General features: G+C 44.7%; 4 protein-coding genes across 4 annotated transcripts; 2 read left to right on the top strand and 2 right to left on the bottom strand.

The window, feature by feature from the left end:
* Nucleotides 1-8,531: 8,531 nt before the first annotated feature.
* Nucleotides 8,532-9,499, top strand: LOC27206573. The gene has a single exon (XM_016180867.3). The coding sequence runs from the start codon at nt 8,709-8,711 to the stop codon at nt 9,351-9,353; it is 645 nt and encodes a 214-aa protein (XP_016038384.1). The 5' UTR covers nt 8,532-8,708; the 3' UTR covers nt 9,354-9,499.
* LOC6740007 lies at nt 9,500-11,553 on the bottom strand. The gene is made up of 2 exons (XM_002076855.4): nt 10,256-11,553; nt 9,500-10,095 (listed from the first exon to the last, which is right to left on the bottom strand). The coding sequence occupies exons 1-2, from the start codon at nt 11,319-11,321 to the stop codon at nt 10,004-10,006; spliced, it is 1,158 nt and encodes a 385-aa protein (XP_002076891.2). The 5' UTR covers nt 11,322-11,553; the 3' UTR covers nt 9,500-10,003.
* A 211-nt stretch (nt 11,554-11,764) lies between these two features.
* On the top strand, nt 11,765-13,404 carry LOC27208986 (chitinase-3-like protein 2). The gene is made up of 2 exons (XM_039297734.2): nt 11,765-12,763; nt 12,829-13,404. Exons 1-2 carry the CDS (start codon nt 11,844-11,846, stop codon nt 13,205-13,207), a joined length of 1,299 nt encoding a protein of 432 aa, XP_039153668.1. The 5' UTR covers nt 11,765-11,843; the 3' UTR covers nt 13,208-13,404.
* On the bottom strand, nt 13,310-17,006 carry LOC27207848 (TATA element modulatory factor). The gene is made up of 5 exons (XM_016183492.3): nt 16,150-17,006; nt 14,575-16,084; nt 14,222-14,498; nt 13,930-14,157; nt 13,310-13,870 (listed from the first exon to the last, which is right to left on the bottom strand). The coding sequence occupies exons 1-5, from the start codon at nt 16,715-16,717 to the stop codon at nt 13,652-13,654; spliced, it is 2,802 nt and encodes a 933-aa protein (XP_016038382.1). The 5' UTR covers nt 16,718-17,006; the 3' UTR covers nt 13,310-13,651.
* Nucleotides 17,007-17,066: the final 60 nt, after the last annotated feature.

The raw sequence follows: 17,066 nt of genomic DNA, 5'->3' as shown, positions 1-17,066 counted from the left end.
GACCCCCCGAAAGACGCCCCACTCCCATCGCCACGCCCCTCCGCCTCCACCCGGCACTCGTATTAAATGCACATATTTACCCGCTAAAATATATTTATCCATAGATACGTGCATATGTACATACATATGCAGGTCTATGATGTTTAAGTATAGGATTTACTGCACATCTGTTTGTTTATATTATAATTGTGAGTAGCTCCTTCGACATTACAACGAATTGAAAGAATTGTTGATCTTTTCAACCGCATTAAAGAGGAAAAGAATAGTAACATTTGTATAACAATTATATTACATACATATAAAAATTTGCGATCATGAGTAGTTTTCATTGTGAAAGCTCTATTAATAGATGCTCTTATAAAAAATGAAAAAAAATAATGATTCTTAAATGCAAATTTCGAGTAAATGAAATTATTTTTTCCAATAGAAGTCGTTAGGAATTTACATACATACATATGTATGTACATATGTGCAAACATACATGCATATGTATGTATGCATAACGCATTACAATGAGTTCGATTCCCGGAAAACGGGAATTTCCGAGCTAAGTGTACAACAAATATCCGGTCAATACACCGTTTTTTCGGCTGATTGATAACTTTTCTCGGGAAAAGTTCGGGTTGTCTGTCCTCTCCTCTCTTTCGGTGCCACCCCTACGACCTCTCTCTCATTCTCCTTTCCGCCGTATTCTTGGTGTAAATTTAACTCGTTTCTCGCCTTGTTTCATTGCCGCCGATTTTAGTTTGCTATTGTCTTCTTATTTGTTTGCGATTTCATTTTCTTTGCTCTTCTTCCTATTCTTCCTCCCCATCAGTCATCGGCCTCCTCCTTCTCCGCGTTCATCCCCTTTTCCTTTTGTTTGCTTTTGCATTTACCTTGCTTTGATTTTTGCTTCATCCTCTTCTATTTTATTTGTTTTTTTTTTTCTTTTCGCCTAACCAACAAAAACAACGCACAGACAACAAGAACAACAACCCGTTATGACTATGACTTTCAGGTGTGCTTCTGCCCCTCCCCTTCCACACTCCTCCCGAACATCTCTTCTGCCTATCGCTTTCTCTGCCCTCCGCACCCACCGCATCTGTGCTCCTCGGCTCCCACTTTTTGTTTCGCTCTTCGTTTGTCGGCGACAGCGACGTCGACGTTTTCGTCATCTGTGCCTTGCGTTTCTCATTCGTCGCTCGTTTGTTGTCTTGTTGCTGTTGTAGCATTTGTTTTTGTTTTATTATTGTTATCAATATTATAGCATTTCTGAAGTGGAGCTAAGTGCCCTTCCAGTAAGTCGGTTGGCATATTGGTTGTCTAGATTTTTTTGCGATTTCGTGAAGAATATCTTCTTTATCTGTATATACTATAAATATTAAGATATCCTAAGTAATGTTTATGTTCTTAAATGATATTGTTAGAATTTGAATACATGAAGAAGGACCTTAAATAGGAGTGGATTGTATTGAAAAAATAAGCCATAAATTGAACGTTACCTTGAACGGGAAAAGCTTCGGGTTATGTGTGAAAAGGCAGTGTTAAGTACTCAGAAGTCTGGGCTCAACATTCCCTGAGCGACCTTGACATGTAGGGCACTCAATGCAGCGGCTGGCCGGCACTGCAGTGCTTCCCCCTCCGTCGAGCGAAGTCGACGAGTCTGAAAGCCAATGTCTGTCGTGGGTTTTTATCGTCATCGTTGTCATTGCATTGCTTAGATTTCTGCAGCACAAATTTCATGAATAATATTCAGCTATTATTATTATTGGTATTATTATTATTTTTATTGTCATTGTGCTTGTATCAAATGTATTTGTTTTGCAATTTTTTCCCATTCCGAGGCCATCACAACAAAGCAATGAAAATACACAGCAAAAACACTTCCGCATGCTACGACTGTGTGTGTGTGTGTGTGTGTGCGTGTGTGTTTCTGGGAGTGAGCTGATAACATAAACACACGCACACAGCCGAGAAGACAGGTGTCGATTGATAAGAGAGTTTCGGAGATGTTTCAGTTGCACTTCGATCTGAGGCATGGACATATGTATGTATCAAGCTTGAAATACATACATAGCTACAGATGTATGCACAAAAATATATACATGGTATATATGTACATTGTAGCTTGTATTTTATGTACACACACACCAAACAAAGTAGAAGATGAAGACTTGTGAAGCACATCAAGTTAAATTAGAGTACGAATACAATATTAAATGAAATCACCGGGGATTTTCTATATTTCTTGGGATTTTTGCAAGCCAGTCGAAGTGGAAATCTGGAGATTTTGGTTGACACCCCGTTATACATAGTTATAAATACCCCTTTTGGTAGTGTGCGTGTGGGTGGGAGATTAGCAAAATCGGCAGAGGTAAATTCCGCAATAAAGCTGCCGGCAGCGACGTCGACGCAGCTTTTTTTTCTCCATCACTTTTTACATACCGATTTGGTTTCGGTTATAGCTTATTTTCTGTTTGGTTCGCTTTGCGGTTGGTCTTTTTTGGGCTTCTCTCTACCTCCTTGTCCTTCCCGGGTTTCTCTCCTCTGCCACTTTTGTACGTATCTTCCCTTCTATTTTTGCCCATTCACGCTGGTAAATTAGAAGGAGAAAACGGAGACGAAAAAAGGGCGTGCTTATTAGAATCGGAAGAAGGGAAACAACGAGAGAAAAACAAAAAAAAAACTTGGCAAAGTAGAAGAAAAATGGGATGAAGTACAGTTAGTCAGCGCTTTCGTAGTTTCTCTCGATCAGGGCTGCCACCGTATGACGTGGCAACTCTGTTTTCCCTTCTCGTATTTTGCAATTCACATTGCGATTATTCTTGCAATACGTTTTGTGTAAATTCCACACACACTTACATACATATATGTAAATATAGTAGATTTGTGTGACGTTTCACATACACGTTCATATGTATGCATATATGAATGTACATACATATAAATAATTATATTTGTGCATTGTTGTTGGATGGCATGATTCATAAATTATGGAATTTTACATGCACACATTTTCAGATAATAAGAAAGCAAGATTAGCTGTCATCAGTTGCTCATGATTTTCCTTAATTTTCGCCTTTTCTTTTTTGTATCATGTGTGAATAATGCCCACACTTCATAGAACTCAACCCAATTTAGGAATGCATAAATAAATAATCAAAAGATTTGGGTAAAAAACAAAATAGTTTCAAGATAATTAGATTAAAGAAAATATCTACATATACATACATACATAGGTGATTCACTTAAATTCTTCAAATAAGCTTCATCAAATCAAAGACCAACAATTTCCTATGATTCAGTTGCTTATCAAGTGATATAATCAGAGATAAAAGAGTGGAATTTCTACATATGCGCATAGTGAGATATGTATGATCCCATATGCATAGAATTCGAGCACTTCAAATTAGAAATCACAATGCGATCGTTATAAGATACAGCGGGATATTCGCAATTCACCAACCCTGTTGTCCTTTCCCATTATAATTGCGCATCCTTGAGATATGCGGTTACCTGTTTAGAACGCGAGATCCATTCAGTCTGCACCCAAAGCTTGAAAAATCCCTTTTTACCTGAAATATATTCTAAAACTTATTTCCAGGTAGCACTTATGTATTTACCAAGCAATAAATTGCACATTAAATTGGTGATACATATGCATGCAATTATGTAGGTAAGGTATTTTTAAGTGTAACAATATTATTAGATACATATACAAACATAGATATATACATGCATACATATTTGTGTTTGTGACAATTTATCTCGAAATATGAGATAAAAGTATCTACGAAATTATAAATGGATTTCAAACATTTTGTTGGGAACCAACTTGTACTTTTCGTTTTGTTTCCTCCCCTTTTTCGCCCACTTTTTCAAATCATCGAGTGACTTACATATATAGAAATTCAAGCGTAAAAAGAAAATCGGTTTTTCATATGAACAATATATACATACACACACATATGTATGTACGTTTATATTCAGCATTGACTTTTGCCGTTCCTCTTTGTGCTGCTTCGCTTAGATTGTATGTATGTATACATATATGTATAATGTATGTTTGTATGTTTACTATTTCTTGTCTGTGGTAGATAAATAAATATGAAATATCCGACAGATATAGAAACTTAGTTATACATATATATTAATATACATACACCCACTTATATGTATGTATGTAGTCATCGGTGTGTGTGTGTATAGAGACATTTATAATTTATTTATTTGCACACTGCAACAGCGAAGAAAGGCTAAAAGCAAAATTGCAAATAAAAGTCGAAGGTGATACGGGTGCGAAAGAGATGGAAAGAAAATGCGAGGGCGTTGGAATGGAAGAGAGGGGAAGATGGAGAAATAGCAGCTAATTTTTCCTTTGTATTATTATTTTTCCCCATTTATTTTTCCTCTATCAAGACCTACGAAAGCAAGGGTATATTAGCTATAGGTATCAGATTTCCGATTTGGAATATTTTTAATATTAATATATAGTTTTAATATATATATTAATATTCCCAGCAAAATTTGTTTGAGCCTGCTGATCGAACATATTTCAATGTATTGCAGAGTATCCAAATGTTATAAGCTTTATAGTTGTTTTTAAATTTGGTGTCATGCCAAAAGAAAAACTTAAGAAACAAGCATGGCGATAAATATTGTCTAAAAGTCGTGGATTTTATACTCTACAAGTTAGTATCTAGTTTCCGGACTAAGATACTATCCTTGAGACTTCACTGAAATGAAAAAGAAGCAAGATTTTTATCTTTATCTAAGATACATTATATGTACGTACATATATATACATATGTGTTGTGCATATAGTAAGCATTCTTATGTCGAAGGTCATTTAATATATTTAGACACTTTTATTGGTACCCCTGTGTGTTTTTCCATTGAAGGATCGACAACCACTGGCCAGTTTCCATTATCCCCGATTCGAAAAAGTTAGGGTATGCCGAAAAATACAGAGTCCATTGAACTGCAGAGGGTGTTTGCGGAGTGTGGGGAAAGGGGGCTTAAGTGAGTTCAAAGGGGGTCTGCAATGGGCCAAAGGGTTGGCTGTGGGGGGTATATGTATGTACATATACCCAGATACATGCAGATTTTTGGCTTCCACTTGTTGTGTGTGTCTTCCGCCCCCTCGTTCTCCACAATCGATTCCATTGAAAAATGTTGGGTGCCTAGGAACAAAGCGAAATATATGTATAGCTTATATGTATTTACACAAGCAAAATTGGAAAAAAAATTTAAAATAAAGTGGAAGGAACGAACAAAATGAAGTCATAAAAGCCGGGGGGAAAAGGAAATAAATAAAAATACCACCAAAAAAGCAAATAACAGAGAATAAGCAAACGGACAACAACACAAAAAAGAACACCGAAAAAGCGGAGATACAAATCTGTGTATCCGTCAGATACATTTCGCTGTTGTTGTTGTATGTGTGTGTATTTAATCTGCAATGATCTCCAGCTCACAGACTTCTTGATGGGAAAAAAGGTCAAAGTATCTCTCTCTCTCGATTAAAAAAAAAAAAAACATAAATAAGCACACACACATACAGACACACACAGATACAAAAAGAGCAAAAGAGACAGGGCAACAGCAACAACAACTGTAAAGTTAAAGTCGCAGCTGGTTATGTTAAAAGAGAGATGGCAATATCAGGTGGCCAGTGAGTGGGAGGGAGTGCGGTAGACGATAGAGGTGGTAAACAGTTACAATCGCATAAACCAGATACACACACAAAAGAGTCTTACTTTATATAAACACCCGTAAGACATACGGACACTCGATACATACATACATACTTTTATGCATTTTAAACACACTTGAATCAAATAAGTTTGCATAGCTTCACATTAAACTTCTTCAACTGGGATTTTAAAGTTTATTTATGTGATGTAAATATGTAAATATTAACATGTGCAAATTAAATTGACATGGGGTAAAAGCGACCGTTGCTCTAATGTCACAAGAAAATTAACATTTTGAATTATAAATTAAGTTGCAGAAAAAAACTCCTATGTGCTTTTTGAAAGTAATTGTGTTCATGATTAAATCTCATTACATAGGCGATTTTTCTCTGTGTATGTGTTGGGTGTGATTGCGTGTGTGTTTGTACATGGCCAATATACAATTTTGTGCCATCGGCCACCAAAAACTGAGGGCCGGCCACAACAACAGCAACAAAAGGCAAGAAAACGCAACAACAACAAGTACAACAAAAGCTCCAACTACAACAACGACTGCAGTAGCGAAGGTCGTCGCCGTCATTTTATATTGCTGCCTCTGCCGCTGTCGCGGTCGACGTCGCAGCCGGCGTCGCTGTCGACGTCGAGCATCGCAGAATTCCACATAGAAAATTGAGAAAACTGCATTAAATTTTCGTCTGCTACCCCCCAACCCACGCTGCAATTTCAACCATGCAACAGACCGTTTCTTTCCCCCTTCCACTTTGCCGCCCACTTTTCCGTTTTACCACCCCATCCGCTCCTCTCGCTCTAGCACCCGCCTACCTCACCCCACGCTTTGCTCCTTTTTCTTGTTTTGGCTATGATTTTGTTGCTTTTCCATTCACTACGGCCAAAGTTTCATACATATTCGAGACAACAATTGCGGTCAACTTGGTGGTAACGGTATAATAGAAAGTTTTTTTTTAAATATTTTACGTACAGTGCACACGCATTAAGGTGAACTGAAGAATGCTCGTAGTGTTTATTGTTACAACCGGAATCCTAAACTCAATTATAATAATTTTATTCCATTATGTTTTACATTTTGCAAACTACCATTTTGCCCTCAGCTGTGCATGTGTGGGTACGAATGTATCTGAAGCTAAGTATTATAGCTGTACATACATATGTACATAGGTAATAATTCCAGGGTATAAGGCATACAATTCACATTTCATATCTGAATGTATTAACGATGATAAAGTAAAGAATATAAAGCATCACCGGCTGAAAAAATGTAATAAAGAGAGCTGTTTCGATCTGATCTACTATGTACATATGTGTATGTATGTAAGTATGTATATTATTGTACATAAGACTCCATTCAATTTTGCCACCCTTCCAAAAAATCAATCTAGCAAGAGAAAAAGAAGACGCTAGAGCAAACAAAAATGGCTGGCGAATTAAAAACCCATTTACCCACCAAGACAAAAAATAATAATAATAAATCATCAAAAAAATATGTTTGGGAGGAAAAGGAAAACACAAATAATAGCTGCCAATAGAATAGAGAGAAGAAAATTGATGAAATTTGTTGGGAGATAAAGAAACTGTGGCCAAACTCAACATAAAAAAGAAATACAAAAATGGAAAGACAAGTGATACAAACCATTTAATTTAAAAATATATGTAAATATAAATCATCAAACGAAAAAAAAAAACATTTAAAAAAAAGATAAGTAAAAATGTCAAATAGGAGAAATAACATAAATCTGAATGATCGAAATAGAAGCAAAAGAATAGGATCAAAGTTTAAAGCAAAGAAAGAGATTAAGAGAGAGAAAACCGAAAGCCACAGAAGAAAACGAAAAACTACCCCCTCTTGTTTTAGAACTTCGCTTTCTTTGCCTAATTCCTTTATGGACTTCATTTTCTGACCACTTTCGTTCGTCCCTCTTTTCCGGCTCTCTTCTACATGCCTAGTCTCTTCTGCTTCCCCTAGCATAGTCCACCCCGTGGAACAAAGCAACAACATCCCCTGGAATCCCCGCCCACGCCCACTTTTCCTCCGCCCTTGGCGCTATCACTCTGCACACACACACACTCACAAACAGTCACATAGACATACACACGCACACTGGCAGCCATAAATACGTGTGAATGTATTGGTTCGTTCCGCGGCATCGTTTCTCCACCTCCTCTTCTTCTTCTCCTCCCCCTTGAATTCCCCACCTCCTTTCCACCGCCTCTTTATTGCTGTATCCGTATGTTCACGAAACGGGGCCTCGACAAGAGACTATTCAAGTTGTGTGTTGCACGCTCACTGAATATACATACACACTTATGTATGTATGTGTACGTATGTACACGTACCCGGACATACAGATTTTTTCGAATTTTATTTGGTTACTATTTTACTTTATAATCCCTTGTTGTTGGACTTTCTTTGTTTAATCTGAATTTATGTAGATATGCAACTACATACATATGTATATATAAATGTACGTATGTACATATGTATGTAAGTATTTAGGTAGCGGAATAGCAAAGACCGTAATGCCGACTCCTAAACTACATTTAATTATTCGATTTAAGACGGAAGCTTTTTTTTACGTAAACTACATAGATTAATTGAAATCATATTTCAGTTTTGTTTCAAAATTGGATTATTTTACTTTAATTTATTCATAATCATGTTTTAAAGTAATGGGATGTAAAGTCTTCAAACAGAATCATAATCTGCTTTGTCTATTATAACTCAAGATTAATATATGTACAATTTGATTTTCCCGCCATTTCAGATCGAAACCCGGACTTTTAAAAGTGGCGCCAAACTAAAGCCGATTTATCGCATTCTCACTTACCTGCATTTTTCTTTTGCTCTTCTGAAGTAACTGTAGATGCGGGCGTCAAGCAAAACAGAAATAATAATAAAATATGCACAGCCCAAACTTGCATCGTCATTAAAAAAAAAAACTAAACATATAGCAGTTAAATACACTTTCCTTTTGGACGAATTTGGACAGTAAGAACCTTATATTGGGCATTGTGATGTTCTGTTATCGAAAGCATCTTGTGGCGCAACTTATCGGTTATCGCCGCTATTTTGTTAACAACAAAAGCGTAAACAACATGTGCGAATCGGTTACTCCGGCGGATCAGCGCAATGTGGAGGTGAAGGCACGGATTCCGGGTGGATCTGAGGGCTTCGAGCAGCGCCTAATCCTGGCCAGAAACCTGAGCGGCAGCCAGGATGCGCAGTTAATCGAGCAGAGGGACGTCTTCTTTGAATCTCCGCTGGGTGGTCGCCTTAAATTGCGCTACTTACAGGCGCCATCGCGCTCCCAATTGGTCTACTACGACCGTCCCGATGTGGCCGGTCCCAAGCTTTCCAAGTTCAACAAGACGGAGGTGGACGAACCTGAGGTGCTGGAGAAGATCTTGCGGCAGTCGAACGGCGTCCTTGGTGTCCTGGCCAAGCGACGGCACTTGTTCCTTTGCGGACAGACGCGCATCCACCTGGACGAGGTAAAGGATCTGGGCCACTTCATGGAGCTGGAGGTGTGCCTGACAGAGGAACAAACCCTCGAGGAGGGTCAAGCCATCGCCGAGAAACTGTCCAGGGAACTGGGTATCCAGGAGGCGGACCTCATGACCGGCTCGTATTTCGATGCTCTCAGAAAGCTCAATCATTAATCATTCATACATCCTCATTAAGATTGGTTCCTTACCCAAAAAATGGGACTTTACCTTGTATCATAGAATTACCAACATTTGTTATCCATAAAACATTCTGTGAGGCAAACATAAAATATATGCATGTAAATGAGTTTTTAATAATATTAGTGTATAATAGGTATCTTTTATTTCGTGAGTTGTTGCAAAAACACAAAGTCAAACTCAAGTCTGGCAATGGATATTTACAAAATCGCTTTCCGTTGGCTACGCTAGTTGGTGTGAACAGAACGTAGGAGTCGAGAGTTTTAAATGCAAAATGGTTAGAACGACGAACACAAGGATGAAGCGCGGCGGCCAGGAGCTAACTGTTAACTGTTAAACTAAACTTAGGCTAACGATCTAGGACTTGAGGATTACAATGGGCAACGAATTGAGCCGGTGGCCTAAGGGTCTAATAAATTGAAAACGAAGGCAGCTTCTAGCTTCACTTGTTTCAATACTTTTGTTTTGCTTGCTTATCCAATGGAGCGGCAAAATTCGTAAAATAATTTTGGCTTGGTAAAAGTCGTGGTTGTCGTGTGTGTGTATATATATATATAAGTATATGGCGCTTAAAGCTAGGAGCGAGGGAAGCGGGAAACGTGGACTGCCATCTGGATATGCATCCTCTAGCAGTAGGATCCAATTAGGCTGATGGACAGCGTTTCGGAAATGGGATCCGGCGCAGAGATCGGTTTCCAGTACAACCAATTGTAACTGACTGCAAAAAAGTAGGGAATTAGTAAGAAATCGATGCTATTTTAAGGGAAAACCCCACACTAAAACGTTCATAAAATAAGTTATATCTAAGGTATCCTTGAACAGAGAACCTTCTGATGTAATTTAGGCCCCGGAACAAATGCAACCGAAACGATACTCACGCACAAAGGACTGGGTAAGCCGCAGAGACAAGGTGCGACAGCGGTGCCGGCACTCACTGGTGGGTCGCAGGATGATGAACCGCGTGCCCACCGCCTGGTGTACATAGACATTGGGGCATTCCGTCTCCGGCAAGGTGTAGGCCGGCGCCTGGGCAGTATCGATGGCCACATAACGCTCCAGGGCCACGCCCATGCTGGGCAATCGCGTTGGCCGGGCGAAAATGGGACGCAGGAGTCGCGCGGGCAGCATGCGATTGCAGCGCCAAAGATTGTGCGCCTGCTGGGTCCAGCTGCTGTTAAACTGCCCAAAGAGATCCTCGAGATTGTGCACATCCTGGTTGGTTGAGTGCACCCGATACGCGTCGCGCTGGAAGATCTGATGATTGCTAGCGTAGATGTTGTAGAACTGGCTCAAGTCAATGGCCTCCTGTTGGTTGCTGCGAAAGGCGATGGGCGATCCCTCCCGCTGATGGCACTTGTGGTTCTGATGGTACTTCAGCGGATGACCATTTGCGCACTCCTCGCCCTCTAGCCAGACGATCTCTACTTCGGCGCACGGTCCACAGCTCAGATCCTCCAGCTGAAAAAACGGATTGCCCATCAGGCAGGACTCGTCGTAGAGTTCGGTAAGCTGTGGGAATCGTTGGATCAGCGGCATGGTCATCCGCCGCCACATGCGCATCCCGGGATAGACCATGGCCTGGACAACGCGCTCCTGATGTCCGCCGGTGGAGCTGGTTACCTCATAACGGTAGGCGGCCACGCAGAGCGACACCAGCGTGAGGTAAAACAGCCAGCAGAGGATCTGTCGTCGTCGGTCCAGTAAATGATGCAGTACCTCAAGCTTGAGGTAGGCCATCAAGGGGGCAGGTGGCGTGACGCCAGTTTGCCAATTGCGTTGCCGGAAATACTGAAACAGCACATAATTGTCGAAGCTCAGGGATCGCACACCGTATCGCTGGTCGGCCAGCCGGCGCAGCTGACGCACTGCACCCGCATACCGCTGCAGCGCCTGCTGGCGACTTAGCTGCACGAAGTTCAGATCATAATCCTCCGGATCCGCCATGCCGCTCCTTCGGTCACATAAACAAATGTGTTTGTGCTCGATTTTCCGGTCTAATTTCGTTGTCCTGTCAGTGTGGGGGAATTTCCGTTATTCGGAAATCACTCAACGTACATTTTTAGAACACAGCATTATGTTTTTTGTTTGCTATAATTGTTTTTGTTTTCTTTTTGTGATATGGTATCGATGTTAGAAGGCGTTTTTGTTAACAATAGCGTTGTTATCGATAAACTAGGGATGGAGCGTTAAAAAGCCAAATACAGTAAGCACTTAATACAATGGACATAAGGCAAGAGTATCTAGAGCTTTTTTAAAATAACTATAAGTAATAGCTAGTACTTATTTTAAGTTTAGTCCGTCGGGGCTAATGTAGAATAAAAACTTTTATAATAATAACACATATTTCTAAAACTTCTCTAACACACGGGATGCTTTAAATACATCGAAGAACGCCAACCCTGATCGTTTTTGTCTTGTGTTATTGTTTTTCATTTGATATGATAACAGTTATTAGTATCAGGAAAGATGGGGAACTACGAGAAACTGGAGGGCAGTTCCTTGGTGAGGATTACGGATGAGCTGCCCCGTAAAGAACACCGGAATTGCAGTCTGCGAATTTTGGTCTGCTGGAGTGTTTTGTTGTCCTTTTTGTTGTGCCTTTGTCTCGGGTTCATTAGCCTGGGATTAGTCGGCCTCCAATCTGGGGAAGTGCACAAGGTGGAGCAGCGATTGGTGTGCTACTACGCCAGCGATGGCACCCACAATCTCAGCCTTTTGGATGTTCCCGGCGATCTGTGCACCCACATCAATATCGGACCCGCCACTTTGGATAATGCCACCATAGTCCTTCCCGATACCCTTAGAAAGGTACTACAGAACGACAGCCGATCCTTTCGTGCTGCCCATCCGCAGGTTCGCCTGCTTCTCTGGATCGGTGGCGCCGACAGTGGGCGGCAATATGCCGTCATGGTGGCGAACCATGCCATGCGAAAGGTGTTCCTGCGCTCCCTCCGGGAAATATTGCGCACCTATCCCAGTTTGGATGGCATCGATCTGGACTGGGAGTTTCCGAGTGCCTACGACCGTGAGCGAATGCATCTCTCGCAGCTGCTCTACGAGATTAGAACGGAGTGGCGGCGCGAAAAGCGCACCAATGATATTCTCTCGCTGGCGGTGGCTGCTCCCGAGGGAATCGCCATCTATGCCTACGACATCCGAGAGCTAAACCTGTACGCAGACTATGTGAATCTAATGTCCTATGATTTCCACTTCTACCGCGAGGACACACCCTTCACCGGCTTAAATGCTCCGCTTTATGCCCGCTCGCAGGAACGTTCGCTAATGGCCACGTTCAATATCAATTACACGGTTCAGTGGTGGCTAAAGAGCGGCCTGGAGCCACAGCGACTGGTTGTGGGTCTGCCCACCTACGGCCACTCCTTTACGTTAGTAACTGCATGCATTTCAGAATGAATCCCACCTTAATTACACTTTCTCACCCACCCAACAGGTTGGTTAATCCCCTAAATCACCGCATAGGAGCTCCTGCTTCGGGTTACGGCAAATGTGGCCAACTGGGCTTCACCACACTGACCGAAACCTGCGAGTGTGCCTCCAAGTTCTTCAAGCCAAACTTGTCCTACGATGCCGAGAGCTGTTCGCCATATTTGAGCGCTCTGCAGGAGTGGATATCGTACGAAAATCAAAAGAGCATCGCCTGCAAGGCGAACTATGTGAAATCCCTCAATCTGGGTGGCGTTATGGTCTTCTCGCTGAACGCCGACGATCTCAGGAACTCTTGCAGCTTTATGCCAAACTTGAAATACAGCGAGAAACCTGTATTTCCACTAACCCAGGCCATTAAGGACATCCTGCGGGAGTCGCTGTGATTACTTTGTATTAAATGATATTTGATGTATTTGCAAGAGGCTGTTGCTTCTGCTGCTGCGTCATAACCGCCTGGCCACTTGCTCGGAACAGAAACAGTTTTGTACATAGTCATAGACGATAACTTTATGTATATATAAATATTAATTAAATTATCACAATCGATCAATTCATAATATAACTAGAAGGTGTCAGCATACGCAAATCATAGGTATATACTCGCATGTACATGTGTGTGGTGGCTGTTTTTTTTTTTGTTTTTTGGTGGATTGGGACTGGGAAGTGGGTTCCCCACACCGGATCCGTATCGCTTGGCTAATCGATTAGTATTGAAAGCATAATACATTACAACTGGGAATGGGAGACGGAGATGGGCAACGTTACGGTGGCCACGTCCGCCGCAGACATGGCAATTCGGGCAGGGAGACGATCCTGCGCTCCGGCAATCATGTTTGCTTCGACGGCCGTTGCAGATTGGGTGGCGGAGCGGCCAGCAGCTCGTCGATCTGCAGCTTGTAGGCCGCCTTCAGCTCGGTCAGGTCCAGCTCCAGTTCCTCGGTGCGCTCCACCTTCTCGCCGTACATTTGGAGCAGGGCGTCGTAGCGATGCTGCAGGTCCTCGTATCCCTTCTCCATCACCTCGTACATCTGCTGCTTCTCCTTCATCTACCATTGGAGGGATAGACTGTATTATTATGCCCTGTCAAGATGGGCTTTTCTACTACCGTTTCAAGCTCGATGGTCAGATTGGATATCTCGGTGTCGAGAACGCTTCGCTCTGCTTGCAGGCGCGACACTTCCCACTGCAGGTGGGTCAGTTCCCCGTCGCGCTGCTTTAGCAGAGCCTGCAGGTGCTCCAAGGTCGTGGTGTTGGCCGCAAGGAAGCTCAGGTGTACGCCTTGGATGATGCCCGATTGCTGGCGGCCCGAGTTGGAAGCGCAATCGAGGTCGTCCTGAATTTGGAAGTGAATTAGAAACTCAAGAAGGTTCTATATTTCAAAGATTAGGCGACATTACCGCCTGCCAGTCGATCATGCCGCCCAGGGCCTCCTCGTTGGAGCCACTGTCGTCCACCAAACTGAGGGGCGGTGAGGAGCGCAGTGGTGCCTGGGATTTCGGCAGCTGCATTTGCAGCTGTGGCTGCAACTCACTGCTGGCCTTGACCGCCTCCACGGTCAGCAGCGTGGGCTGTTTCCGCTGCTCCTCCTCTGCCTTCTGCCGCTGGCACAGTTGCTCCAGACTCGCAATCCTCTCCTGCTGCTGCTGAATCTCCTCGTGCAGCAGGCTCAATTGTCTGTTAGTTCAAAAGTATATGTGCATGGGTAAATATTAAAAATGGGTAAATCGATACAAGGTTTAATGGCACGCACTTTTTGTGGTCGTTTTCCTTGTTGCCCGCTTCCAGATCGTGCTGGCGCAGTGCCATCTTGGCGGCCTCCGCCTCCATCAGCGCACTGGACAGCTTCTCCTCCAGTAGGCCGCAACGGGTGCGCAGCAGCTCCTGCTTCTCGCCCTGTACGGATTCCAGTTGCTGCAACGAGCGCAGTTGCACCTGTGAGTCGTCCAGTTTCTGGAGGAGCTGCTGCTCCTCGCGGTTCCAGCCAGCGGATCGCTGGTCCAGGGTTCGCTGCAGCGACTCGATCTGTCGTATCAACGGCGTGGTAGTGGCACCCAACTCTTGAGTAGAGCTCTCCGCCCGCAGCTCGGCGGCTTCAAGGCGACGCATTAGCTGGCGGTTCTCCTCGCGCATCTGCTGCTCCCTTCTGGCCAGGCTGTGCTCGGCCAGGCGCAGTTTCTCGCGCAGATCGGAAACCTGCTGCACGTACTCCTGATGCTCGGCACGCAGACTGTCCTGCTCCAGGCGCGTGCGCTTCTGCAGGTCTCCCTTTAGGCCGTCGAAGCTGGCTTGCAGGGCAGCCAGTCTGGACTGAAGATCTTCGATGCGACTGCGGCTCTCGGCGTTCTCCTCATCCACGCGCTTCTTCTCCGCCGTCATCCGGCACACCGCCTCGATTTGCGTGCGCTCCATCTCCTCCTTGGCGGCTAGGGACCTCTTAAGGCGCTCCGATTCGCTGGACAGCAACGAGATCTGCTCGCCGTTCTTCTTCAGCAACGTGTCCGAGGTCTTCTCCTTGGCGCGCAGTTTCTTGATGATCGTCGACTGCTGCAGGATCTCCTTGGACAGCTTCTCACCTTCGGACTGCAGGGCGGCGATCATTTCGTTGCATTCGGCTAGCTCATCCTTGGGAATCTTGTTCTGCAGCTCATCGCGCAGACTCTTCATTTGAATGCGCAGGGCATCGCGCTCGCGGATGCTGGCCTGGAACTTCTTCTCCAGCGCCGACAGACGCTGCACTGCATCCGCCGCATCCGGACTGTTGGCGCTATTGGCTGCCGCTTCGACGCGGGCGCGCAACTCCTGGTTGCGCTCGAGGAGCTCGGCATTCTGGCGCTCCGATTGCAACAGTCGCTGCTCCCGCGCCTCAATCACCTGGTTCAGCTCGCTGATGCGTTGCACCAGCTTGTCCAGCTCCGACTGTGAGTCCTCCGACAGCAGCGAGATCTCCGAGGGCTCGCGGTGATGTCCCTTGGCCTTTAGGCACACCTTGCCGCCCGCGAGCTCCTTGAACTTTTGCGGACTGGTGCGCGTGGTGGTGCTGTTGGTGCTGGAGTCGCCATTCGGATTGGAGATGATCTCGATGTCCGAGGAGGTGGACGAGTAGCTCTGGTCCACCACTTCCGTCTTGGCCGGAGCGGGCGACTTGCCCTTGTGGCTCATCTGCAGCTGGATGTCTTCGAAGCTCTGCGTGGAATCGGAGTCGGCATTACCGGCTGCCTGGATGTCGCTCAGGACCAGAGCCTTCATGGTTTTGGTGGAGTCTGCAGAGGGAAAGGTTACACAGTTAGGAAACGATGGGAAACGGAATTGCGACAAGGCCCAATACCATTCAAGTGGTCCTCCATGTGGCGCTTCAGCTGGGTGCCTTCATCGTCATCATCCTCGCCATCGCCCTCGGCATTGTCGGATGTGTCATTGCTGGCGATGATCACAATGCTGTCGGGCAAGGAGGGCTCCGTGTCCGGCGACATCTCCACTTCGCTGGCCGTGGTGGCCGTTATGAGTTCCAGCGAGGATTCGGACATGCGCTTGGCCACCGATGGCACATCGCCGCCGCAGGGCGAGATGGGCGAGGTCGGGGAGGAGAGCAGATCCACCGAATCCGAGGTGGCTGACTGCCGTTTGCCGTAGGCGGCACTTCCTGGCACGGATGTGGGTGTGGGCGGAATGGTCACCATCTCGTTGGCATGCGGATTGTCAAAGAATGTGGGCGTGTCCGAGGCGGGCGTGGCAGCGGATCCGGGTGTCTCCGCCGTTGCGTTGGTTCCAGGCGGTGCGCCACCATCGCCCGCAGCTCCTGCCACCGGCGAGTCCTTCTCCGCCGCCTTGCTGTCGTCGTCCTGGATGTCCAGCGCCTCAATTAGCACCGTTTTGGCCTTTTCGAACCAGCTCATCTTGGGTGCGATGTGGACACGCAGCCCCAAGTGCCACTGTATCAATATTGCTGTTGACGTCGCCGCAGTAGCCTGGGCGAATTGAGTCCTAGTCCAGATCGCACTCCTGCTGCTCCGGCTGCTCCTGCTGCAATCTCCTGCTCCTTGGGAGGCACATGCAAGTCCCTGGTTTTTTGGGAAGCTGCGGATTTGACTATTTAATGGCCAATTGGAATTGTGTTTTCAACAACTCAACTCAGCCCCGATAACTATAGTCGGCTATCGATAGGCCAGCTGTGTGACCACCGGTCGTGCACTACAGTGAGCACACGCTACAAAGAAAATGCACTTAATAAACATATATATTCCA

Source organism: Drosophila simulans, chromosome X, assembly GCF_016746395.2.
Source record: "Drosophila simulans strain w501 chromosome X, Prin_Dsim_3.1, whole genome shotgun sequence".
NCBI lineage: Eukaryota > Metazoa > Arthropoda > Insecta > Diptera > Drosophilidae > Drosophila > Drosophila simulans.
The sequence above is the reverse complement of the archived record's forward strand: the minus strand, read 5'-3'. Positions and strand labels throughout refer to the sequence as shown.